A 27,900-nucleotide genomic window follows, 5' to 3' on the forward strand; every position below is an offset into this window, starting at 1 on the left:
AGAGAGAATTTCCCATAAATTTTTGGATCAGTTTTTTCAGTTCTTATTATTAGATCGATTTACTGACATTTCCAAAAAGCATGCATCTGTAATTGTCGCATGAACATAATCGGTTCATTTTGTATTAAATACATAAGCACTTAATACGTGTGCAATATTTTATAATATAGAAATAAAAAAACATTTAAAATTGATTAAAAATATATTTATTTTTTTCATAAAAATATATTTAGTTTAAAAAGAAATATCCTTATCCTTAGAATGCCATTTAAGCCTCTTGTCTGCATTGCACCGCACCGCGTGAGCACCCAACACACACGCATTTCTTTATTTACACTCAATATTAGCTATAACTTAGTACTTAATAAATTTTTAAAAAATGTTAGTGCAAAAGCTAAATTTTAAATTATTTAAAAGTTTAAATTTAATAAGATCTAACTTTATCTTCCCTGTCAGTATTATTCTGACTAAAAAAATAGTAACTTAATATATATAGATTAAAGGACTTGATTAAATAATAGGTACATAATGATAATAACATTTTCAAAATTAACCTTAAACTGTGAAATAAACCTATATATAATTAAGTTTTGAATTAAATCACTAGCTTTTAAATTAGACTTGCATAAAACAAACCTTCAATTTGATAAAATAAATAACATAAAATAGTGAAGTTTAATGAATTGTTTGGCACTTTGTTTGCATGAATCGAGGAAGTGGATTTGAAGCGGTGGTGAATGATGTTACAGATGGAAATATAATGGATAAGATTTGTTAACACTATAGTTTGTGCCCTCCAACTCATGCATGAGATAGCCATGGACAATGTTTATAAGAACTTCAAATTATGAAACTATAATTTAAGGTTTGAAAATTTCTATACAAAAGAAATGAGTGAGAATCTTTACCATTAGGGATTGAAAAGTTCTATAACTGCATAATGCTGTGTTAAACTATTTCATGTTTATGTGCACAACTTTTTTTGGTATTTCATGTTCATAGCATTTTTCAGAATACACTTTGCTGTTAAGTTAAGGATAATGTAGTTCGTGAGACTTGAATTGCACCCACCCACATGTAAAATCTTACTCTTAAATTTAAGAAAAAAATAGTATAAACTATGAAAAAATTTGCATCCACAAAGTCCCAGTGCCACGTGGCTAGCATCCATGTGTGTGCTTCCTTAAGGTGGCTATAAATTATCATCCCACAACACCAACTCATGCAACTCATCACAATAGTCATTGCTCTCTCTAGTAAAAAAACATGGCCACTTATGCCACCACCACCACCACCACCTTGTTCCTCCTCCTTGGCATGGCCACCACCACCCTTTGCCTCCAAGAAAAGGGTGTCCTCCAAATGGCCCAAAATCATGTTTCTCTAGCCAAGAACTGGGTGGCAAACGCTTTGAGATTGCATGGCTTTGAAAGCCTAAGCCTTTCTGACAAAACAAGTGTTGTAGCCCTTAGAGACTGTGCGAAGCTGTACGAGGAGAGCGAGTGTAGGCTCTCTCACATGATGTCCCAAAACAGCAGTTACACCAAAGAAGATGCACTCACATGGATAAGTGCTTTGATGACAAATCACAGGACCTGTTTGGATGGTCTGCAAGAAAAAGGGTATGTTCAAGCTCAGATTCTGGATACAAACTTGACCATGTCGCTTAAGCAAGCTCTTATTTTGTATTCAAAGAATAAAGGCATAGCCAAAGGTAAATATAATGTTACTTAGTATATATATATATATATATATATATATATATATGAAAATTTCCCTTTATATATATGAAGATTCCTTACACATACTGATACATATGACATGTATTATATATATTATATATATGTGTGTATGCATGTAACTGAGTATGTATTCAACTCTGACATAAACTAAGGATTATTCATATTCTGGCAATTGCACTAAATTACATAAATGAGAATGGTGGTGGCCTCCATGCACACCATTAAACCTATTTTAAAATATGAGTTAACACTGCCTTTCAACAACTATCATACACGTGCACGTATCTTTTGTATATATAATTTTTATGTTATATATATATATAGAGAGAGAGAGAGAGATTTAATGTCAGATAAAAATTTATCAGGACAGTCAAAATTAATCATATGTATTGGGAAAAAAATTAACAGAATCACATTTCGGACTGACAGAGACATTTAGAAATTAAGGTGGGATTTTGTACTTGTGACATCAATTTGACACAAAAACATTGATAAAAACAAAAATCCATAAAATGTTTTTCTTAGTAGAATTTTCTTAGTCTTTTCATGTTTTTAGGCATAAATTTCATCTGATTTTTGCAGTTTTATAGAAACTACATGTGTGTGAGCTTATCTCCACCTATATTTCCTAAAGGATATATACAATTTGAATCTTTGGGGCAAAAGAACATAGAAGAATGTGTTTGTTACGGAAGGTCAGAATATTGTCCTTTAGTAGATGAAACAAACAAAAGAATTCAAAGAACGGTGACTGGGATATGCAATAAACTCATTCATTTACTCTCCCTAAGTAGATGTAAACAAAAGTCATTATTAACTGTTACCTAAGATGTTTTGTTCCATTGTCACTAACTATTTGCTTTCTTCTCCCTTTAAGATAAAAAGCTAATATTCTCTGTCATCTCATACACCAACCACCCATTTGACCATGCACTTATGTAATAAATACCATTTCACACTATTTAAACAATATAATTAACATTTTAAATTTAATACCAAATATTTTATATTTTTATTATCAAGAAAATCATAAAATAAAAATTAAGTTTAGAGACTAGAAATAATTAATTGTTATAGTGACTAAATTAGAGATCATTTTATAAAAAAAAATAATTTTAAATTAGTTTCTATTATTATTAAATAATTTCTAAATTGATATCTAATTTTGGTTTTTCTACCAAATTTAGAATTTAAATAAATAATTGGTAGTTAAAACATTGATAGGTAATTAGATACAAATCAATAAATTATTTAATAATAATAAAAACTAATTTAAAAGTCATTTTTTTTATAAAATAGTCTTTAATTTAGTCATTATATCAATTAATTATTTTTTTTCTAAAATTAGTTTCTATTATTTTATATTATATATTAAATTTCTGAAATATTGATCAAGGTAATTTAAAAAAAAGTAGTTTACTTTAGATTCTTAAGGTTTATACACCCATATTTATTAGTATTAATGAATGTCTGAGTGCTTCAGATTCTAATCATATAAATTAATAAATTGTGTTGGAAGAGAAATATTGATAAGGAATAAACAATATCATTTATTTATGAAATAAATTGTTTACGGAACAAATAATGTATTTATGAAATAAATTATATATTGAAAGAGAAATATAAAATGTTGGTTCAATAAAATAAATGTTAAAAAATAAGTATCTTTTGTGTCAGTGGTTTTGGAATAAATTATTAATTTATTTTTAGCATTACAAAATATCTTGAATATTGAGTAAGGGTAGTTCTAGAAAACATATTAAAAAAGAATCATTGGTTTTTAAAATGAAACAATACTCTTAAAGAAGAAGATGATAGATATCATTCTATAGTAGAATGGAGAGAGTAATTAATACTAGTATCTTACTTCTTTTGTTTTACTGATATTTGAATTGTTTGTTTCAGGACCACCACCACAGGGAACAATATCCAAAGCTTCTGGCATTTTAGAATCATGGAGTGAAGCAAGCTATGAGCCAGACTTCACAGTGGCACAGGATGGTTCAGGAACCCACAGAACAATCCAAGCAGCAGTGAATGCAATTGGACATGATCGTCCTGCAAGAGTAATCATACATGTAAAATCAGGGATCTATACTGAGAAGGTGCAAATTGGACAGAAACTGCATAATGTAATGCTTGTAGGAGATGGCATAGACAAAACTATTGTTACTGCCAACAGAAATGTTGCTCAAGGTTCTACCACTATGAACTCAGCCACGTTTGGTAAGACTCAAAATCTTTGCTAAATAGAACAGTTGTATGAGTACAATGTCTATATACTGACACCAAAAATAAAAAACTGAAGATAATGTTAAAGGGGTTACTATTTTAATATATCTTAAGCTTTTAATTGATTGTACTTGTACAATAATAACTTGTTAATTGGAATCTGCTTAAAGTTATTAGAATGCATTGGAGGTGTTTTACACAGCAATTATAGATCCCACACCAAATTCCAATACCATGAAACTAAGACTATATTATCATATGGAGTAAATTATCCGTACACTGAATCATGTGATGATCGTGATGGTATAAGAAGTCTCTCTTAATGCATGAAAACTAAACTGTGGTGAAATAAGTATGAAACATTTTGCTAACTGAGTTTGGTACATGAAGCAGATGTATCAGGTGATGGATTTTGGGCAAGAGACATGACATTTGAGAACAGTGCAGGCCCAGAAAAGCACCAAGCAGTGGCACTAAAGGTTAGTTCAGACTTATCAGTGTTCTATAGGTGCAGCTTCAAAGGCTATCAAGACACTCTTTACGTTCATTCAAATCGCCAATTCTACCGTGACTGTCACATATATGGCACCATAGATTTCATATTCGGGGATGCTGCAGTGGTGCTACAGAACTGTGACATCTTAGTGAGGAAGCCAATGAGCCAGCAAGCCAACTTCATCACAGCACAAGGAAGAGATGACCCTAACGAGAACACTGGGATTGCAATCCAGAGTTGCAGGGTTAGAGCAGCATCAGAGTTTGTGGCCCTGAAGGACTCCTACAAGACATTCCTTGGAAGGCCCTGGAAGAGGTACTCAAGGACTCTGTTCCTCAAGAGTGAGTTGGATGGACTAATTGATCCAAAAGGGTGGGGTGAATGGAGTGGAAACTTTGCAGTCTCAACTTTGTTCTATGGAGAGTATATGAACACAGGAAGTGGTGCCTCTACAGAAAATAGGGTGACTTGGCCTGGTTTTCATGTGCTGAGAAGTGCTAGTGAGGCCTCACCCTTCACAGTGAACCAGTTTCTGCAAGGAGAAAGGTGGATTCCTGCTACAGGGGTGCCATTCTCTTCTGGAATATGACTACATACATCATCTCTCATATGTGCCTAGCTTCACCTTTGCCACAGTTTGCAATGTATATCATCATATATGCAATAAAATTATCCATGGATTGGTCTCACCGTATACTACTGTTGTTATAAATTCTGTATAAATATTTTTAAGAAAAATATAAAGAAATGAAATTTTGAACTTATTTATGAATTAATTTTAAAACTTAATATGATTTTTTAACTTAATCATAAGTTTTACTTCAATCATCGAGTAGGAGTTTAATTTCTTATGAAAAGTTTATTACTCAAAGTAAAACTAAGTTTTTTTTTCTTTGTAAAGACTTTTACTCTAGGAAAAATAATTAAGGAATAACTTATCTTCCAATATTGATTATATTACTTAAGTTAGTATAGGATCTATAAACTTTTACATTATGAAACATAAAATTGTTAGATTTATTTTTGGAGTTATTGTCCTAATTAAAGTATTATTTATTATATCTAATACGTTATAGCTCAATATAACCAAAGCACATGAATGTGACGCTTCAGTGTATGAGTGAATGTTAAAATCCTGAAACCAACACCCATTTCAAGCTCAATTAATACAAAACCTATATAAGTTGGTATGAGAAAAGCCATGTTACTCGATTTCGATTATTGATCGATCAATAAATTAAAATAATAATAATTGTGAAAACTACGAATTATGATTATATCTTACTAAATCTAAATAATATTATAAAAAATAAGTTAATATTGATTTAGTGAAATATAATATTCTCTAAATATACTAATATACCAACGTACCAATATACTAATATATCTTCCTTATACTAATATATCTTCCTATAAAGGTTCTAAAGGTAGTGGGAGCTGGTCTCATGAACCTTATGCAGGTGCAGGTTTCGGGGGTTTTTAGGTGTGTGATATAACTCACATGGAAAACACGTTGGGCTGACTAAAATCTATGGTTCTAGGAGAAGGATCTATTGCATCTCCGAAATCCAAATGATGAGCTTATCATGCCTATATGAGATTTCAGTTGATGGGAGTCCTGGACATAGGATTGGTTTAATGTGTAGAATAGGAGAGATGCTTGTGGAATATGGATCTTGCTCTTAAATTTTGGGTTGGTAGGCTGCTGCCATAATATCAATCTGTTCTGCATCTGTTTTTTTGAGATTCGAGAGATCAGAATATCAATCTCTCTGGTTTTACATATGTGGGTTTGGTATGCTGGTTTTTGCTGGATGTGGGTTTAGTGTGTTGGAAAGGGCATTTTTCATCTTAGTAGCTTTTTAGGTTATGCTCATGCTTTGATCAGTAGGTCTTGGGTGCTCTGAAAGTGCTAGCCGGTATTTAAGATTTATCTTAGTTAGGAGTACCTATCTTATGTATACGGGTTGTGACACCTCTGAAGTGTCCCATTTTAATTTTATTCATTCTTTGCTGTTAAAAAAGAAAAAAATCTTCCTATAAATAGGAGATCAATAAATCAGTTAACAACTGATATTTGATTGATTCGGTCCATGACAATTAGGGCCCATGACTAAACACTATAAATAAATCTTTTACGTAGGTGTAAGATATGCTTTAATCAGCTTTCATTATACGCTCTTAACACAAATTACTTACTTAAACGTCAAAGTACATTTTTCAGGTCAACTCCAACAGAACACCAACAATTAAAGAAGGATTGAAGTGAAGAGCGAAAAGACAACCGACATATAAGTAATTATACAACCAATTTCAGGTATTATTTAAACCTATTTTATGTAAAAATGTTTTGTTTTAAAATAAATAGTTAATATAGATTAGGTCAACACTGAAAATAATAGTGTGCGCTGGATTGCCGCTTAAGGAGACGAATTAAAAAGAAAAAAAGGTAACGTATGATAAGTCCACAATTAAGAAGAAGCTAAAAATAAAAATGACACATTGCATATATGTGCGTTAGATAGACGAATTAAAAAGAAAAATGAAAAAGTAACGTGTGACCATGCTATAAAAAATTGGAAGGATTTATCAAGTTCTAGTGTTCTCACCTTCTGATTAACCTGTCCAACATAATCTAAATCCTATACTAATCATTCTAAATTCATTCAACTGCTATTCCAGTCAGATATTGAAATCTTTTGCAATGATAAAATACGTCTGAAATGAGTACCAAAAATCATCGGAAAACATCGTGAATCACCACACACAAGTGCAAATAATCAATCAAAGTGAGTCCAAAAAACAGACAAAACAGAAGAAAATGAGAATCTCAACCACAAGAAGAGTACACAGAAATGGAGAAGAAAAAAAGCCAAAACCTACTTAAAATTTTAAAACCCATAAGGATAATTTCGTCTTTTTCCTTATAGTGATTGGATGCAAGTTCCAATTCGTATGGTACAAGAAGCCATAGCCCCAAGATTTATAATTTCGTCTTTTCCTTATAGTGGGGTGCAAGTCCCAATTCGTATGTTGCAAGAAGCCATAGCCCCAATGTTTTCAGAAAGTTTGAAATGTCTTTGAGACAGGTGTTGTTATTTGAAAAATTTGTTCCATGACCTTAACGTAAGATTCCTTGACCAACACGAAGTTATAAAATGTCTCCTCACTCTCTCTCTCTCCCGCAGGTTGGTCTAACTTGTTTTCCTTTGTTTGCCACTCCCTAATTTTACCTTTTTGCAATCAATGGCGGGTGAATCTGATGTGTCCGAAAACAACATCTCTTGTGCTAACTGTGCCAAACCCGCCAATCTTCAGTACTCTTTCTTCTCTCTCTGTGTTCTATAGATGCTCACAACAAGTCACAATCACTGTGATTCCACTTTTTTTTTTTAATTTATTTTGTTTGGGGGTTGCAAGTTTCTGTTTTTTGTTTTGATATGTGGTAAGGACTAAGCTATTGCTTTGGTAAAATGGGGTTGTCATGGTTTCAGCTCAAGTAGATTTTGCTGCTGCTTGCAAGTTGCAATTTTGATGTTTTCAATTTTACGGTACACAAAATGTGTTGCATTTAAATGCTGGTGGTTTTGGTCAACTGGGTGCTGAAAGTTTGAATTTACAAGTTTGTTATGATGGTCTTGCAATTGGGTGATTGTGGTTTGGTACGTATGATAATGTTGTAGAAACAATCCATTGATAAGTTTAATTTACTTTTCCTCCTTTTTTCTTCAGGTGCCCAAAGTGCATGGAACTGAAGCTTCCTCGTGCAGGTTCTGCCTTCTGGTTTGTGACTATTCCTATTTGTCTGTTATTTGCATTGTGAGACCTTTTTTTTCTGTTAGTTATATTAGCCTATAACTCAATATTGTGACATTTCTATGAGTTATATTGGTTTATAACTCAATATTGTGACATTTCTACAAGTTTTTGCCTAGTGGTAAGCGCTCAATTCAATAATTGGTACTAGAGCCAAGGTCATGAGTCTAGTGAGACAATTGTTCAGGGAAAGATTGTTGCAGTTGCACGATTATCTTGTGATGTAAGCTAGGTGGGCTAACTCATAATCGAAAAGTTCAATTTCTAGTACAACAATTACTAAGGAAGAGTTTGTTATAGGTTACATCAACCCTCCTAACATAGGGTAGGTGAGTCAAGTCAAAATCGAATATTGGCGCTTCAGTTGTACTTGACTATCAATTATTCCTTCTCATATTTGGATTCCCGGATCTCCTCTAAAAGATTTTGATCCTTGCTGTCTCTAGCCACATATCCATTGTGAATTGGCAGCTTCATTAAGACGAATACCAAATAAAGTCAAATACAAGTTTGTAGATGGGAATTATCAATCATCATAATCTTCTAAATCCAAGCCGTCTTCATCATTTTCATCACTACTGAGCTGTAGATTTCATTTTTAGAAATTGAAATCCCAAGAGTTTACCCCCAGAGAGCCCTAACCTATCTGTTCAAAGGATGTCTTTGGAATCAATGACTTGCTTCTACTGTAGTTGCTATTCGGCCAACCATTTGGTCTACTACATCTGCTATGCTAAACAAACCGCAATGCTGAAGTGTGTAAGGAAATAACGGATTTCCTATTAATGGGTTATATATATAATATACAATTATATTTCCTATTTACCTTATTAATGTGGATTAAATGAGTAGATACCAATATTGCTTAATTAAGGGGATTATGAGAACCCTAATTAGCAATATAAATATAGGCTATTGGTTATGGTCCCCAACACACCAAATAAAAACAAACGTTATTCTTCCCATTAAGAAGAGAGACTAAGGTCCCATAGAGGAATTAGGTTATTTGGTTGAGGAAGACCACAAACCTCCTGTTCTTGATTGTCGTAGAGATTCCGCAACAATCGGCGATCATCACCATGGATCCAGCTATTTTAATTCATATTCTTGATAATTAGCATGAAAGATCTTGACTATTTTCGAATTATAGAATTCAAATGGCAATATTGAGAGATATAAACCCTCCCTTGTTATAATTTCTAATTATATAATCCGAAAATAGCCAAGATCTTTCATGCCAATTATATGAATTAAAATACTTGGATCCATGGTGATAATCGCCGATTGTTGCGGAATCTCTACGGCAATAAAGAACAGGAGGTTTGTGGTCTTCCTCAACCTAATTCCTCCCCTATGGGACCTTAGTCTCTCTTCTTGATGGGGAGAAGAAAGTGTGTTTTTATTTGGTGTGTTGGGGACCATAACCAATAGCCTATATTTATATTGCTAATTAGGATTCCCTTAATTAGGCAATATTGGTATCTACTCAATTAATCCACATTAAGGTAAATAGGAAATATAATGGTATATTATATATATAACCCATTAATAGGAAATCTGTTATTTCCTTACAAAGTGAACACTAAAGTTGCTAGGGCCCGCTACACTACTATATCGTGCTATCTAAAATCCTGAATGCTACTATTAATATATCGGTGCAACATAATGTATGAATTAGTGCTGACTAGTAATACTTATCGACCATTATAATAAAAAAAAGAGTAAGTTCTGATTGATCTAATTTAATACCCATAGCAGACAAATTTACTTCTTCATATCCTTCATACTTGAGCCAATTTTGATATCTTTTGACAGCTCTCAGGAATGTTTCAAATCTTCATGGAGCTCTCACAAATCAGTGCATCTGAAGGCAAAACTATCCTCACCAGACACCCAAAATTCAGGCTCAGTCAGTGAAGGTTGGTTATATTGTTTAAAGAGCGGGCAGGCTCGAACACCAAAGCTTCCTTACTTTGACTGGACTGGGTAGGGCTTTGCATATCTTCATACTCTAACCTTTCAAATCCCCACAATTTACTTATTACAAGATGTTGTGTTCATTATTAGTAAAGCTATTTCACGATTTTTCATTTTAATGGCCTTTTGTGATTGTTCATTGTTCTCCTTCTTTTCATTGATTCTTCTTTTTCGAGTTTACTTCTAATTACTTGTTCATTTGTTGAAACCAAAATTTAATTTTTGCTCTTGCAAGATCACTGCGACCATATCCCATTTCCAGTAAACGGGTTGTCCCAGATCAAATTGATAAGCCTGATTGGGCTGATGATGTAAGTTATCCGAGTTCTTCCTGTTTAAATGCTTTGTGTCTTCTCTGATTTAGCGTATTTTGCTTAAATACCATCGGATGTTACTTTTTGATTACTTAGAGGAGGGTCCATTGGTTGCTGACTTGTTTTTATTTCTTCTGTGTTTAACTTCCAGGGAATTCCAAAAATTGAGCCCAGTAGTGGTCTGCAGTATACTGTTGAGGTGGGTAATTTTAAGATACATGAGTAGGTCCAAAAATTGTCTTTATTCTACTTCCTAACTTATACTAATCTGTAGGTCAAAACTCCAGATCAAATCCAGAGAATGAGGGAAACTTGTCATGTAAGTTCCTTGCCACTCTGTCTCTGTAGTTTCCCTTGTTTATAAGAAGAGGATCTTATTCCTCTGCCATCTCAATCATAGTTATGAATCCAGGATAATGGTGCAGAGCTGCTGGCCCAAAAATTGGGATAGCAGGATAGTGGATATATACTTTAAATAACTAATAGTATGCATACATAAATGCTAAAAATAGAAAAATTACTTAAAATCATGAGTTTTGAATTGAATGACAAATTCAGAAACTGTTCAATGTGAGTAAACTTTTAGTTCTGATCTGAAAGGTCTTTTAAATAGTTGTTTCTTTTCTATTTTGTGTTGGTGTATTTAGCCTCTAATTATGGGTGAATTGATTTATACTTTGTAGATTGCAAGGGAGGTGTTGGATGCAGCTGCTAGGATTATTCAGCCTGGTGTGATGACTGATGAGATTGATAGAGTTGTTCATGAGGCAACTATTGCTGCAGGTACTAAATTTTTATTGTGTTTCCTTTTGAAACACTTCAAGTCTTAACAATTTTAAATTTATTGAGTTTTAGTAATTTTATCAATCAATGTAACTCGGATACTTCAACTTAGTAGCCTTCTCTGTGATGTACTCATTTTTTATGTTAAACTCTTCACAATCAAATATTCCTATTGCTATTTTACATTTTATTTTTAAAACCTTTATACAAATAGGTATATCATGATACCTATAATAAATAAAAAGTTTGAGATGGATTATTTTTGGGAAAATAATATTTTTCTTTTTCAAAAACTATTATTTGTCCAAAATATAGTGTTGATTTTTCTCGGCAAATGTACCGAATCAACTGTAATATAGTACTCTTTAAAGTACGAATGTCGAACCCACAGGGAACAATTCTAATTAAGATGTTCTGTTATAAAACTCATTAAGTATAGGAAATAATGTTCAGAACTTTGTTCATAACCAAATTAAAGATTTCACAAATAACTCGGAGAGTTAGGGTTTGATTCAACCAAAACCAAAACTAACTTATCAAATATAAAGAAAGATACTTGGGATTGAATTGCGTCTATCTCAATCATCTGTATTTTGAATAATACAATATATAATACTCAAAACTACTTATTCTTGATGCTTAATTTAAAATCATTCACCTTGATTCCTCACTGATGAAATTCATAGGATAATTTCTCAAACACTGATTCCTCAGATATTTAACAAATCATCCAGCTTTAGGAACAGAATTATAATGCAATCAATAACCTGAAATCTATTCCTAGCATTACAAGTTATCAAGTATTTTCGTCTATTTCAGATCCTTAAAGGTACTTTCCAGTTAAATTTAAGGATCAAAATCAAGCAATAAGCATAAAACGAAAATACCAAGAACAAGTAGAAAAGAGAATATTATATATATAGTGGAAAGAAATAGATGAAATATATTTATGAGATATCTTACAAATGTGATTACAGTCTCTATTTATAGACTGTTTTACAACCTAATTAAAGAAAGAAATAATAGGCAATGAAAGCCAGAAATAATGAGTGTTTAAAGTTGTACAAATCAAATAAAATCAAATCACTAACAAATCTGTCCTAATAAATATAAAATAGAATCTGCACTTAATTATAACATAATTCTCCTGATTATGCAACACTCCTCCTCAAGTTGGTGAATGTATATCTATCATTCCCAACTTGCAAGTAAGATCTTCGAATTGTTTTGTGGGAAGTCCCTTAGTAAACATATCTGCCAATTGGAGTCTTCAAGGGATGTACTCAGTGGCTATAAGACCATCATCCAACTTCTCTTTAATAAAGTGTCGGTCTATCTCTACGTGCTTTGTTCGATCATGTTGAACCGGATTGTGTGCAATACTGATAGCGGACTTATTATGACATGCCAAACCCATAGGAGCTTCATATTTTATTTTTAGGTCATCAAGTATGATCTTCATCCATAATAGTTCACACACCCCTTGAGCCATGGCTCTAAATTCTGCCTCTGCACTTGATCTTGCAACTACATTTTGCTTCTTGCTTCTCCATGTCACCAGATTTCCACCCAAGAACATGCAGTAGCCTGTGGTGGATCTCCTATCAACAATCGATCCTGCATAGTCAACATCAGTATATACTTTCATGGATAAGTTTTCCCCCTTTTTGAATAGCAATCCTTTTCCTGGAGAGGCTTTTAAGTACTGAATAATTTTATCTACTGCCTGCAAGTGTCTTTCTCTTGGATCATGCATAAATTGACTAACCACACTAACTGCATAGGCTATATCTGGCCTAGTGTGTGAAAGATAAATGAGTTTTCCCACAAGTTTTTGATATTGTGTCTTCTCCACTTTTGGGTTTTTCTCATCATTCCCAATCCTATGATTTTGCTCTATTAGCACTCCAGTGGGCTTACAACCCAACTTACCAATCTCTTTGAGAAGATCAAGGATGTATTTCCTTTGAGAAATAAAGATGCCCTGTCTCGAGTAAGCAACCTCTATCCCAAGGAAGTACTTCAGCTTCCCAAGATCCTTCATTTCAAATTGAGCAGCTAGTCTCTCCCTCAAATTTTGTTTTTCAATCTCATCATCACCTGTAATAATCATATCATCTACATAGACCAAAAGTAGAGTGAGTTTACCATTCTGAGAATGTTTTATAAACAGAGTATGGTCACCTTGGCTTTGTCGGTACCCCAAAGATACCATAGCTTGAGTAAACCTTCCAAACCAAGCACGAGGTGATTGTTTAAGACCACATAGGGCCTTCTTAAGTCTGCACGCCTTATTCCCTTCATTAACAATACCATAACCAGGTGGAATCTCCATGTATACTTCTTCCTCCAAGCTTCCATGAAAGAAGGCATTTTTAACATCAAATTGATGCATTGCCCAACCAAAGTGTGCTGCCAGGGAGAGAATAATCCTGACGGTATTCATTTTTGCCACTGGAGCAAAAGTCTCCTCATAATCGATCCCATAGGTTTGAGTGTACCCTTTTGCAACCAACCTTGCTTTATACCGATCCAGTGTGCCATCAGACTTATACTTAACTGTGTATATCCACCTACAACCCACTGCTTTCTTATCTTTTGGTCTCTCTACAATCTCCCAAGTGTCATTCCTTTCTAACGCGCTCATTTCTTCATTCATGGCTCGAATCCAGTTCTCATCTTTTAAGGCTTCTTGTACCGATGTAGGGATTTTGATAAAATCAATAGCTGAAAGAAAACTCTGATGCTGCATAGAAAGTTTTTCTGTAGACACAAATTGGGATATAGGATATTTGGCACAAGATCTTTTTTCTTTTCTCAAGGAAATAGGTAAATCATTTAGGTTAGGTTCAAAACCAGTATTTAAGGTGTCCTCAAGAGTCTCACTGGTATGAGTTCTTACCTCCGGTTCAGACAATTGAAGTTGTTGTTCAACCAGGACGGGTTCTTGTTGCCTTCGCTGATATTGTTTTTCAAAATATTTGTCTTCATTATTCTTCTCTGGTAATGATGTTGGTGCAGGGTCTTTGTCATCCTCCCTAAGAACGAAATCCTGCAACAAAGGAAAAAGTGGCAACTCAAGGTCCTCAGCTTCTTGAATACTCTCCCCCTGAAGCTGAGAACTAGGAAAGAAAGACTCTGTTTCATGGAAGGTGACATCTTTGGAAATATAAACTTTACGACTTTGAGGATGATAACATTTGTACCCCTTTTTGTTGGGGGCATAACCGATGAAGACACATTTGATGGCACGAGGATCTAACTTACCCCGATAAGGACTATGAACATGGACAAAAGCAGGACAACCAAAGATACGATTTTGAAGACTATTCAACATGGGAATAGAAGGATAGAATGTGGTCATAACCTGAATAGGAGTAACACCCTCTAGAACCCGAGAGGGTAATCTATTAATCAAATAAGTGGCAGTCAGGATTGCTTCCCCCAGTAAGATCTAGGAACAGATGTTTGGAAAAGTAAAGCTCGAGTAACCTCAAGGAGATGACGATTTTTCCTTTCAGCAACCCCATTTTGTTGAGGAGTGTCCACACAGGTTAATTCATGAACAACTCCATTTTCCTCAAGGAACTTGGAAAGGTTTTGGTTCACATATTCTCTTCCATTATCATAACGCAATCTCTTAATTGGACTTTCAAATTGTGTTTGAATCATTTTGTAAAACTTTACAAACAAGTGAAAAACTTCAGACTTATCTTTCATGAGGAATATCCAAGTAACCCGAGTACAATCATCAATAAATGAAACAAACCATTTTGCACCCGAGATATTAGGAATAGGTGAAGGTCCCCATACATCTGAATGAATAAGATCAAAAGGTTTAGAACTTTTATTACCATTGGGAGGAAAAGTTGTCCGATGGTGTTTAGCAAACTGACAAACATCACAATGAAATGACTCAGCAGACACTTTTGTAAATAAAACAGGAAATAAGGACTTTAGGGTACTAAATGGAGGATGACCAAGACGTCTGTGTTGAAGCCATATCTGAGAGGATGACAAAGATTCACGACCTTGCTGAAGATTAGAAGTGTGTGCCTGTAGTCTAGCACCCTTTTTACTTTCTTCATGCTGTAAATAATATAACCCACCCTGCTCTTTAGCAATTCCAATAGTCTTCCCCGTGGCAAGATCCTGAAAAACACAATGGGAAGGGAAAAATACCACTGCACAATTTAAATCTTGGGTAATCTTTTGAATAGACAAGAGGTTATTGGATAGTTTGGGAACATGAAGCACATTTTTTAAAGGAAATGAAGGTTGAAGGTGAATGTTACCACGACCATTAATGGGGATAGTGGAACCGTTAGCAACAGTAATATATGGCTTACCGGATAAAGTAGTGTAGGATGAAAAAGAAGAGGAATGAGGTGTCATATGATCAGTAGCACCAGAATCTATAATCCAGATATTTTCAGTACTAGAAGCATTAAAGGATAAAAAACTAGAACTCTTACCACTCATAGTAAAGGAACAATAGCTAGATGGCTTACTAAGGGAGTCCGTGAGAGTTCAAAACCAACTGAGTTTTTCAGATTGGCAAAATTTGATCCTGTTCACACAAAAAAAAAAAAAAATCCGTCGGAATAATTTTCCGGTGGCAGTTTCCGGCGGCGATTTCCGGCGAGCAGTGGCAGTTTCCGGCGAGCGACGACAGTGGTGGTCGGTGGTGGTGGTCGGCGGTGGTCAATGGCGGTGGCAGTAACGGTCAATGGTGCAAGGTGGTGGTGAATGGAGAAAGGATAAGGAAAATAGAAAGTTGCAGCAATGAAGGCTGTCCAAAAAAAAAAAAAAATTGCAGCAATGAAGGCTGTCAAGGAAAATGATTACAGCAATGAAGGCTAAAAAAAAAATTGCGGAAGCATAGTCTCCTAGATCAGGAGCTCTGAGCTCTGATACCAAGTGGAAAGAAATAGATGAAATATATTTCTGAGATATCTTACAAATGTGATTACAGTCTCTATTTATAGACTGTTTTACAACCTAATTAAAGAAAGAAATAATAGGCAATGAAAGCCAGAAATAATGAGTGTTTAAAGCTGTACAAATCAAATAAAATCAAATCACTAACAAATCTGTCCTAATAAATATAAAATAGAATCTGCACTTAATTATAACATAATTCTCCTGATTATGCAACATATATATATATATATATATATATATATATATATATATATATCACCAAGAATACATTTGATCAAGGTAAATTACATTCAATCCCAAGTTAGAAAGCACTTAGCCACTCATGACAGCTCCTTCAATCTTCATTCTTGATCTGGATTGCATAAGAAGGGCTGATCTGAGCAAGTTCTTCTCCTAAGAACAGAGGTTTCTTCTCTTTCTCTCACTAGTCTCTCTCTATAAAAACCCAATCTTTTTCCACCGCTGGTTTTGAGTTGTGTTTCAAAATTTATATAATCAACTTTAGCTCAAGCTAGCCCGTTTTAGCTTAAGCTAGATCTTTCGGTGCATTTTTAGCTTGAGCTAGCGATTCTAGCCTGAGCTAGAATTGTACTGCACCTTTAATCAACTTTGGACAGTTTTAGCTTGAGCTAAATCCTCTAGCCTGAGCTAAATCTTCTTGTGACCCAATTAAGTTTTTACTTTCTTTCTTTCAATGCCAGCTTGAATAATTCTTTCAATGCTTCATATTCATCTGCAATTTACACAAAAATTGAGATTAAATTTCTTCATTTGTTTCTTGGTTCAAAATATATAATCAGATTCAATAATTCTCATATTAGGATAATTTTCTTACATTAAGCAACAATTAAGTTCCAAAGTGTTCAATTTTATCAATCATAAAAACTACACATTGGCACTTATCATATAGACTTCTCGAAAGCTATTATACAAGCTTGTGACATTTAATTGTGTCTACATTAGGGTTTTAAATAGCGTGGCACAGTCATGTAGTGGTGCAGAGCTTACAGGGCAACTTTCCTGGATCCAATAGCTGGCTGAATTGTGGCACTTTGTTGATTCCAAAAAAATACCTTACAACAAAGTCATTCAGATTATTATTAGTTTTGGGATTTTAATTTCCAAAATTGAAATCTATTGATATTATTTTTTTTAATCAGCGATATCTATAGATGTTATGATTTTGAAAATGATAAAGAAGGTTTGGATTTAGAAGATGACTAATAATTCCAATCTCGGGAATTGGTATTTGGCTTTTGTTGGTGTTTACTTGTATGTTCTGTTTAAGACACTAAGACTTTTTATTTTTAATTATAGATGTTATAAATATAGAGAATTTTATATAAACAAAAAAATAGTTCACAGTAGAAGTTGTTTTGTTATACCCAAAAATTGGATATAGCCGGACAACTTCTATTATGTATATTTTTATGGGTTCCTGTTAAGTGTTGGCAATACTGCAGCTCGTGACTCTTGAGCATGCATCCTCTATTGTTTAGTGTTATAATTGTGGAGATATATGGTGAAGAGACAAAAGTAATCTCTCTCTCTCTCTCTGTCTATTCCACTAGAGGAGCATGTATATATTTATATGTCTATGTCTCAAATACAAAGAAGATACAAAGTAATGGCCCAACCTTCTCATAACTTTGTTTCCAAATGGTTGCTTGAGTTTCTTAATGTGAGTGTCATTTGGTTATTTCAGATAGTTATTGATGATGATATTTTTTTTTATTTTTAACCTTTGCAGGAGGATATCCATCACCTCTCAATTACAATTTCTTCCCTAAATCTTGCTGCACGTAGGTACTTTTCTTCTGTAATGTCATATTGTCTAGGTATATTTTAAGAATGAATTTTGCTCTGTCTAACAGGTCAGTTAATGAAGTAATCTGCCATGGAATTCCTGACGCGAGGTAGACTGTTTTGTTCCTTTTGTGATATATTCGTACAATGGTTTTTTGTTGATGCTAGTTCTCAATTTTATTGGTGGCTGTAATTGTTATAAACTAACTTCCTCCACTGATGCTTCCAGTGACTCACTGAGGCATGATAAGACTATTGCAACTTGAGTTATAATATGGTCATTGTACAGGAAGCTTGAGGATGGTGACATTGTAAATGTTGATGTCTCTGTGTACTATAAAGGTGTTCATGGTAAGTTGATTAGCATTTATATGCTTCACAGTTTCCCTTGAAGTTCATAAATCGACAACTGGTTAATTGTGGGTTGTTGTGCAGCTGATCTCAATGAAACATACTTTGTGGGAAACATTGATGAAGAGTCTTGCCAATTGGTAAAATGCACATATGAGTGCCTGGAGAAGGCAATATCCATTGGTATATATCCATTTTTATTTCAATTCTGAAATTTCTGTCTCTTGTTTAAGTTTCAAATATAATTGAATTGAAACATTATAGCAGTCATAGATCTCTTGTTTGTCTTTTGTTTGATGTGTACCTTAAAGGTTCAATATGAATTCTTAAATCAAACTACAAATTTGTCTTTAAATTGTTGATTTGGTCCTATCTCCTAAATCTCATATTTTAAGGTAATAAATAATTTAAACATTAAAATATAAGTTAAGGACAGAAGGACATGTTGAATAACTAACGTGAATTATATCATATTAGCTACTTATTATGTTGTAAATATGCATGGAAATATTGATAATTGATGTTTACAGATTGCCATACTATACAAGTATGCAATTGGCATTTGTAGATTATGTTTTAGTTGTTTAAAATACTTCATACAATTAAAATGTATATAACATTTTAAGAAACTGAAATATTGATCCTAATTCTTCATCTTTAATCAAACTCAGTTAAACCTGGGATACGGTTTCGCGAAATTGGTGAAGTTATTAGTCGTCATGCTTCAGTGTCTGGCTTCTCAGTGGTAATTTTTTACTTATTGGTTCTTTAGTTTTTGTAATCTGTTTATCATTATTCCTTCACTATAATTGTTGCTTATCATTTGTTCCTTATTTTTTCCCTTGGACCCCATAGGCAAGATCATATTGTGGTCATGGAATTGGAGAGCTCTTCCATTGTGCACCAAACATTCCTCATTATGCTAGTATCCTTCCTTAGTTTTTAAGCACTGCAAGGTATTGTAAAAAGCATGGTTATAGAATCAAGATTCCAATCGTGAATTGCTTTTTTTAATCTTGAATCTAATCTTATTATGAATTGTAAGACACATAATAAATAAAATGATATAATTTTAAATAAGAATAAGTGACATGAAAAAAACAATAGAAATATCATATATGAAAATGAAGTCAAAATGTTCAATCCACAAAATCAAAACATAATGAAATGTAAAAAACATAATAAAATATAAAATACTATTTTCTATATTTAAATCTTACATCCTAATCTTATGCTTTCACTCATCCTCTTCGAGATCGACGTCACTTAGATCATCTTCTTCCTCTTATATAACATTATCTTGTAGCTCATTTTCATCCTCTTCCTCAACATCTTCAATCATATCTTCAATTTCATTATCATTTACGATTATGGTAGATTTTCCCTTTCTGTCAACCTTAGTAATTAAATTTCTTTGACCTTAAAGAAACAAAAAACTTATTACAAGTATTATAACATTTATGATTAATTTAATCATATAGGTTTTATAATTTAAACAAATATCTCTTTTCCTTTTGTTGCTTGGAGCCCCCTCTTCAATTGTAAAAGATTCATGTATATCCATCCATGAAACATCATTTGGTAGGTAAGGATCCTTCGACCAGGTAAACATATAGGATCATAAGTATCCCTTTCTCCTCTCTAACCTTTTGCCTCATCTCAAGTTGAAGGTTATACTTAACAAAGACAAGAGCATTTAATCTTTGTTGTTCTAAACGATTCTTTTTTTTAGTATGCACTTGATCAAATATGCTCCAATTTCTTTTGCATCCAGTAGCACTACAAGTGAGACTCAAAACTCTTATTGCTAGATTTTGTTGCTCTTTACCCACTCCACCATAGCTTTCCCACCAAAGAGCTGCAATTTCGAACAAAAAGCTAACATTAATTTGTGTGATCTAAACTATTATGATTTTTATGAAACTATTAAGATTAATTAAATCTCCTTGTGTTTTTTGTTTTAATCTGTCAAGTTGTTGAAGGTCTTAATTATTGAAATTTGTGGCTATTTGTTTTTTTAGCTTTATCCATAGCTTCATATATATATGACATAACAGGTTTTGTGTCTCTATCTACAAGTCTTAATACTTTCACAAGTGGAGTTACACACTTCAAACAATATTGGATGGATTTCCAGAATCTATCATCACTTAAAACAATGTTCACCACTTGTTTATCTTCATTTTTACTACCATGATTACTTGTTGTCCATTATTGTGAAACAAACATGGCTCGAAGATCATTTTTCTGTTGCTTTGCAGGGTAAGAAAAGTAGTTGCAAATCTCGTGACTGTTGGTCATGCTAATTTTTTTCCTTTGGAATACTTTCTATACGAATTTAGAACCCATGTGTGCCTATAGATGAAAGTTGTGATCTTTTTGGCATTTGCAATGGTATTAGAAAATACTGGGAGCTGACCAATGTCTTCAATAACTAAATCAAGACAATGAACTGTACAAGGAGACCAAAATAATTTTGTTTTTTTCTCCTCTAACATTTTTCCTGCTGCCACAAAATTAGAAGCATCATCTGTCACAACTTGCACAACATTATCCCCCAATTTCTTCTACAACAAAATCTAATAGTTCAAATATTTGTTTGGTATCATTGATCACATTACTAGTATCAATGGATTTTAAGAAAATTGTTCCACTTGGACTGTTCACCAAAAAATTGGTAAGAGACCTTCCTTTTCCATATGTCCAACTATTACACATCAAAGTAGACCCAAATTTCTCCCATTCAACCTTATATTTCTCAAAACTAGCTTGGATATTGTCTATTATCTTTTTCAAATAAGACATCCTAACTTCATGATAAGTAGGAGGCTTTAGACCCTTTCCATATTCAACAACAACAGATTTTAACATTTGAACAAATAATTAATTTCTTACCAAATTAAATGGTAAAGCATTACCATATATGCATTTGCAAATGTGTGTAATCACTAATTCTCTATCCTTAAACATTTCATTCATGCTTTTTATTTCCTCTTCCTGGGAAATGACTCCAATATCCCCTTTTTATTACTATCTTGGATATCCACTTCTTTTAAAACAATTTTGACGATTTGCTTCTTTGATTTTTTCTTTATCTTCTAATAACTTCATAAACATGTATTTGATATAATCTGAAACAGATGTACATGTAATGACATCTTTCTTTATACCAGCAAGATGATGTTTCATTCTTGCAACACCCCCCAACAAGTATGTGAACAATACTTACACTTGAGTAGAAGTCTATGGGAACACTCTCACAATGATTCCATGCAATATTTGTTTATTTCTTTCGCTTTGTTTGACTTATTGCCTCTACCAACAAAAGTCAAACAAATAACAATTGTTTTTTTTCTAAAATAATAATAAAATATTCTTGAAAAACTCACTTTTGTGGAAAAAAAATAACCAAAAAATATTAAAACAAATAATACAAGAACAACTATATATAAAAAATAAAAACTTTTATATAAACATATGCTAAACAATCTTATATAATTAGTTGTTATTTGTTTGACTTTGTTGGTAGAGGCAATGAGTCGGACAAAGCGAAAGAAAACAAGAAATATTACATGAGTCATTGTGGGAGTGTTCTCCCTCATAGACTTAGTCAAGTGTAAGTATTGTTCATATACTTGTTGGGGTGGTGTTGCAACAATGAAACATCATCTTGATGGTACAAATGAAGATGTCATTGCATGTACATATGTTCCAGATGATATCAAAAACATGTTTATGAAGTTATTAGAAGATAAAGAAAAAAATTAAAGAAGCAAATCGTCAAGATTGTTATGAAGAACTCGATATCCATGATAGAAATAAAAAGGGGACATCGAAGTCATTTTAGAGGAATTGGAAACAAACCATAAATGAAATGTTTAAAGATATAAAATTTGTGCATTTAATTTAGTAATAAGTTCCTTATTTGTTAAAATTTGTTGTTGAATACTTATCATGAAGTTAGAGGTGTTTTATTTTAGAAAGACAATTGACAATATCCAAGCTAGTTTGGAGAAATCTAAGGTAGAATGAGAAAAATGTGGGTATACTTTGATGTCTGATGGTTGGACAGATGGAAAAAAAAGGTCTTTTACCAACTTTTTGGTGAATAGTTCAAGTGAAACAGTTCTCTTAAAATCTATTGATATTAGTAATGTGATCAAGCATGTCAAACAAATGTTTGAACTATTGGATTCCGTGGTAGAAGAAATTGGGGAGGATGGTGTTTGCAAGTTGTGACTGAAGGTGTTTCTAATTTTTTGGCAGCAAGAAAAAAGTTAGAGGAGAAGAGAACAAAATTATTTTGGTCTCCTTGTGCGGCTCATTGCCTTGATTTAATTCTTGAAGACATTGGTCAGCTCCCGATATTTTATAATACCATTGCAAATGTAAAAAAGATCACAACTTTCATTTATAGGCACACATGGATCCTAAACTTGTATAGAAAGTATTCCAAAGGAAAAAAATTAGCTTGACCAACAGTCACGAGATTTGCAACTTTGTTTTTCTTATCCTACAATACATAGGATAACAGAAAAATGTTCTTCGAGCTATGTTTGTTTCACAAGAATTGACAACGAGTAATCATGCTAGTAAAAATGAAGGTGAACATTGTTTTAAGTGACGATAGATTATGGAAATCCACCCAATATAGTTTGAAGTGTGTAAATTCACTTGTGAAAGTATTAAGGCTTGTAGATGGAGACGCAAAACTTGTTATGCCATAAATATATGAAGCTATGGATAGAGCTAAAGAACAAATTTCAAGACTCTCGATACAAAAAGGTGTGGAAAATAATTGATACTCAGTTGATTTTGCAATTACATAGTCTTCTTCATGTTGTTGCTTATTACCGTAATTATTATTACCTCAATCATGATTGCAAATCAGTAATGATTTTTATTTCGATAAATTTTTTTCATTTTATTATGACAATTTTTAATGCGGATAGTAAAGTTGGAATTTTATGAGACAAAAGGTTAGAGAGGAGATACTTATGGTCCTATATATTTATCTGACATTGAATCAGATGATGAGTGAATTACTGAAAAGGAGGATTCTTGTCTACCAAATGATGTTTCATGGATGAATATAATGAATCTTTTATTCTTGAATAGGGGCTCCAAGCATCAAAAGGAAGAGAGGTATTTGTTTAAATTGTGAAACACATACAATTAAATTAATCATAAATGTTATAATACATATGTTCAAGAAATTTAACTACTAAGATTGATAGAAAGGGAAAATCTACCATAACCGCAAATGAAAATGAAGATGTGGAGGAAGAGGATGAAAATGAGCTGCAAGAGAATGTTATATTAGGAAGCAGATGATCTAAGTAACGTTGATCTCATAAATGATGAATGAAAACATAAGATTAGGATTTAAATATAGAAAATTATATTTTGATTATGTGAACATTTTGACTTCATTTTCATGTCACTTATTCTTATTTTAAAATATATCATATTTTATTTATTATGTATCTTACAATTCATAATAAAATTCATGATTCGAATCTCAATTCTATAACTATGTTGTTAGGCACAAAATGGCTTGCAAAACTAGAAATCATTCTATGGATGTTAGTCATTCACTTTCTTGTTATAAATACCATTACTTCCTAAGAGCCGATGTGCATCTCTTGCTTTTCTATCACTGCCAACAAAGATTGCTAGAAAATAGAAAGAAAACTTGTGGAATGTATATATACTCCTTAACCACTGTCAGGAAATAAAGCAGTTGGTGTGATGAAGGCTGGACAAACCTTTACAATTGAACCAATGATCAATGCTGGTATGCTTATAGTTGAAAAAAATAGATGAAATGTATTTCTGAGATATCTTTACCAATGTGATTACAGTCTCAATTTGTAGGCGGTTTACAATATAATTAATGAAAGAAATAATAGGTAATTAAAGTTATACAAATCAAATCACTAAAATATATCAAATTTGTCCTAATAAATAGAGAATGAAATATGCACTTAATTACAAAATAATTATCTCCTAATTATTCAACATTCCCCCTCAAGTTGGTGAATGTATATTTATCATTCTCAACTTGCAAGTAAGATCTTTGAAGTGTTTTGTGGGAAGTCCTTTAGTAAACATATTTGCCAATTGGAGTTTTGTCGGTCTATCTCTACGTGCTTTGCTCGGTCATGTTAAACTGGATTTATCACACACCAAACCCATAGGAGCTTCATATTTTATTTGGAGGTCATCGAGTATGATCTTCATCCATAATAGTTCACAAACCCCTTGAGCCATGACTCTAAATTCTAAATTCTACTTCTGCACTTGATCTTGCAACTACATTTTGTTTCTTGCTCCTCCATGTCACCACCAGATTTCCACCCAGAAACATGTAATAGCTTGTGGTGGATCTCCTATCAACAATTGATACTGCATAGTCAGCATTAGTATATATTTTCATGGATAAGTGTTTTCTCCTTTTTTGAATAACAATCATTTCCCTAGAGAGGCTTTTAAGTTCACCAACTTGAGGGGAGTGTTGAATAATTAGGAGATAATTATTTTGTAATTAAGTGCATATTTCATTCTCTATTTATTATGACAGATTTGATATCTTTTAGTGATTTGATTTGTATAGTTTTAATTACCTATTATCTCTTACTTCTTTTACTTATTATTTATTTCCTTAATTAGGTTGTAAACAGTCTATAAATTGATACTGTAATCACATTTGTAAAGATAACTTTGATGTGATGAATACATGTGATGTGGCAGCTCCAATATTATTTTTCAATAGGTGTCTGGCGTGATCGAATGTGGCCTGATGGATGGACTGATGTTACAGCCGATGGTAAACGAAGTGCTCAATTTGAGCATACTCTTCTGGTTAGTCCTTCTGCTTTCTCCACACTAAATTCTGGTTATTTTCTGCATCATGTCCTGCCAAGTAGAAAGAAATGAGAGAAAATGATCATAGTTGTAATTTTCGTGAGGTTAACCATTAGCCATTTACTTCCTCACTCACCTCTATATAATTAATACTAATGATTTTGGTGTGAAACAAGTGTAACTTCAATCATATGTTTTGGACCTATAATCTCACAGAGTGAACCTATAATCTCATGCATACTATCCAAATCCTTCACCACTCACTAACCTAATCATATGTTTCTATCACATAGTGCTACAAAGCTGTGGCCACTTTGTTTATATTTGTTTTGGTCAGTGATTTAGTAATTTGAAATTTACTTATATTTGGTCTCTGAAGTATAGATTAGTAGATGATGACTATTTTTAGATGATTGTAGCTATCTAATATAGTTCATGGTGTTCATGATAATTAGGTGACAGATACTGGTGTTGAAGTTTTAACAGGGAGGTTGCAGACATCACCAAGTGTTTTTCCTTGGCTAAATTCATAATTGGATGAATCAATATGGAGACAGATGCTGGGCAATTTCTTCCTGCACCTCCATAGAAAACGTGAATGACAACTTTACCCTTTTTTCATTGACACCTCTCTTCCCTTTCTTTCATACTCTAAAATTTCATACTCTAAAATTCCGAACTTTAGAATTTAGAATATTATTTTGTATTCCAAATTTTAGAGTTTGGAATATATTTTGAACCCAGAATACCTTTTTAATTTGGAAAACAAAATTGTATTCCAAAGTTTAGAGTTTGGAATGTGTTTTTTGGATTCGAAAATACCTTCAAAACTCTAAAACTCAAAATACATCGCAAGGTCTACGGATTATACAAGTCGGAAATGAAAAAAAAAAATAAAAACTCTGCACATTTTGCCGAAGGATAGTGTTGGAATAAAGATATTTATGGAGGTGTAGGCAGAAACTATGGAGGCGGAGGAAGAAATTGTCCAGATGCTAACATTGTCTAAGAATACCATAAATTAACTGAGCAACATTTAGGCATATCACTGCACCCAATTCTAGTGGAAAAGACGAAAATGTCCTTCATGTATTATTTTTTGTATTGCGGATTTTCTTATCTAGAATGAGCTTTTGATTTTTGTTTCTGAATTTTTATTTTCGGAACACAAAAGCTTTTTTCGATTTACTTTTTTTTCGAATGTATTATTTTCAATTTTGATTTTTTATTTCTAAAATAAAGGGTATTTTTGGAATTTTTTTTTGAATGTATTATTTTCAATTTTGATTTTTTATTTCTAAAATAAAGGGTATTTTTGGAATTTTAAAATTGTGTTGGGTGCGGGTTCAAAAATATTGGGTGTAGGAAGAATTTGTCCAACATTTATTTGCTCGATTTCTCTGGTTGCCTCTTTTGGGTATCATGTTTGTAAGCTATACAAAAGAAGAAGAAAAAGACTCAATTTAATATAAGTGGCCAAATAAAGTTTTTTAAGTTCAAGCATCAAATTTCAAGAGATTAAGAAGGTAATTAAGCTAAACAAAATTTTATCAATGAGTGTACGTGTATTTAAAAAATAAAGAGAATAATAAAAACGAATTATAAGAATAAAGATATAAAGGTAAAAGATAAAGACATTAAACTTTTAAATTTAAAGTTTTACAAAACCATCTAATATAAATTAGTTAAATATAAACGTATCTTCATAAATACCAATCATACTATCAAATTCATTTAATTATTAAAATCTTAATTCTTTAGACAAATAAACTTGCGTTGGTTTATTATAATCTCACTCCCTTGCAAATTATAATCCATGTATCGACATTGTAGAACAAGAGTTTTTAAATGTGTTTAATTAAAACCAATTTATTCCTATCATTAGTTTTAAGTAGGTGTTTTTCACAACATTCTAGGTTTACAAATATTTTTCAATGTCAATTAATAATAGGTTGGTTGATGGAGAGGAAGAATCCAATCCATAAAAGACTCTTGGAATGACGAAAGCTTTGATGCTTTAGAGTGAATGATGGATGAAGAAAATTGGTGGAGAGTGTATTCTAGGGAGAAGGTTTGTCCAAACTTACTAGGAAAATGTTTTTTGACTAGCCAGAATTAGGAAAGAATTTCTAAGTTGACTTAAGAACAAGTCAGATGAAATTTTAGCATAATAAATCTACTCATTCATAAGTGAATTCTAGAATGCATGAAAGGTTTTATTTATGAGTGTGTCATATTTGGAAAGAAAAAAAGAGAGGGAAATTCAAATTGAATTTCTCCTTATGCTCCCTTAGAAAGCTTAGCACAAAGTGGATCAAGTGTGACTTGTATAAGTTTGCTTAAGAGATGGGAACAAACATTTTTTCCTCACTAGCACATAAAAGCAAAATATTTTCGCAAGTGGAGTTGTGCATGCACACATTATTTCTATAACTAGACTATCAATTCCTAAGGGGTTGAATTTTGGGGGTGATTTTTATTTTAGTTGTTGGTGTAGAACGGATGAGGGTAGTTCAGTGGTTGATCAAAATTCAATCATTGGAGAGCTAAATTACGACCTGCATTTTTTTTA

General features: G+C 32.7%; 2 protein-coding genes and 1 pseudogene across 20 annotated transcripts; 2 read left to right on the plus strand and 1 right to left on the minus strand.

Moving 5' to 3' along the window:
* The first annotated feature begins 857 nt into the window (after positions 1-857).
* Positions 858-5,164, plus strand: LOC137819410 (Plant invertase/pectin methylesterase inhibitor superfamily). The gene is made up of 3 exons (XM_068623257.1): positions 858-1,714; positions 3,648-3,968; positions 4,368-5,164. The coding sequence occupies exons 1-3, from the start codon at positions 1,267-1,269 to the stop codon at positions 5,057-5,059; spliced, it is 1,461 nt and encodes a 486-aa protein (XP_068479358.1). The 5' UTR covers positions 858-1,266; the 3' UTR covers positions 5,060-5,164.
* A 1,530-nt stretch (positions 5,165-6,694) lies between these two features.
* On the plus strand, positions 6,695-26,479 carry LOC137818097 (methionine aminopeptidase 1A). Of its 19 annotated transcripts, none has more exons than XM_068621317.2 (17): positions 7,449-7,559; positions 7,659-7,787; positions 8,203-8,253; positions 10,102-10,272; positions 10,499-10,574; positions 10,729-10,776; positions 10,852-10,896; positions 11,261-11,360; positions 18,055-18,106; positions 18,179-18,220; positions 18,400-18,461; positions 18,546-18,644; positions 19,133-19,206; positions 19,317-19,386; positions 24,193-24,258; positions 25,237-25,325; positions 25,784-26,479. In XM_068621317.2, exons 2-17 carry the CDS (start codon positions 7,717-7,719, stop codon positions 25,859-25,861), a joined length of 1,194 nt encoding a protein of 397 aa, XP_068477418.1. In that variant the 5' UTR covers positions 7,449-7,559; positions 7,659-7,716; the 3' UTR covers positions 25,862-26,479. The 19 variants fall into 19 exon arrangements, 12 of the variants coding, with proteins under 12 accessions (XP_090152158.1, XP_068477425.1, XP_090152154.1 ...); XR_011082031.2 differs by having other exon boundaries at positions 7,464-7,559; positions 25,215-25,325; XM_090296032.1 differs by lacking the exons at positions 7,449-7,559; positions 7,659-7,787 and adding an exon at positions 6,695-6,787 and having other exon boundaries at positions 18,055-18,110.
* LOC150024724 (uncharacterized) lies at positions 19,699-22,130 on the minus strand (annotated as a pseudogene).
* Positions 26,480-27,900: the final 1,421 nt, after the last annotated feature.

The sequence above is a fragment of the Phaseolus vulgaris genome, chromosome 10, assembly GCF_051622355.1.
Source record: "Phaseolus vulgaris cultivar YP4 chromosome 10, ASM5162235v1, whole genome shotgun sequence".
Lineage (NCBI taxonomy): Eukaryota > Viridiplantae > Streptophyta > Magnoliopsida > Fabales > Fabaceae > Phaseolus > Phaseolus vulgaris.

What these genes read in the sequence shown, in the direction of transcription:
- LOC137819410 (XM_068623257.1), top strand. Translation starts at nt 1,267, where the DNA reads ATGGCCACTTATGCCACCACCACCACCACCACCTTGTTCCTCCTCCTT. An exon ending in GAATAAAGGCATAGCCAAAG is followed by an intron (nt 1,715 to 3,647) that starts GTAAATATAATG and finishes TGTTTGTTTCAG; the next exon opens with GACCACCACCACAGGGAACA. An exon ending in TATGAACTCAGCCACGTTTG is followed by an intron (nt 3,969 to 4,367) that starts GTAAGACTCAAA and finishes TACATGAAGCAG; the next exon opens with ATGTATCAGGTGATGGATTT.
- LOC137818097 (XM_090296028.1), top strand. Translation starts at nt 7,717, where the DNA reads ATGGCGGGTGAATCTGATGTGTCCGAAAACAACATCTCTTGTGCTAAC. An exon ending in GCCAAACCCGCCAATCTTCA is followed by an intron (nt 7,788 to 8,202) that starts GTACTCTTTCTT and finishes TTTTTTCTTCAG; the next exon opens with GTGCCCAAAGTGCATGGAAC. An exon ending in AAACATTCCTCATTATGCTA is followed by an intron (nt 19,387 to 24,192) that starts GTATCCTTCCTT and finishes AACCACTGTCAG; the next exon opens with GAAATAAAGCAGTTGGTGTG.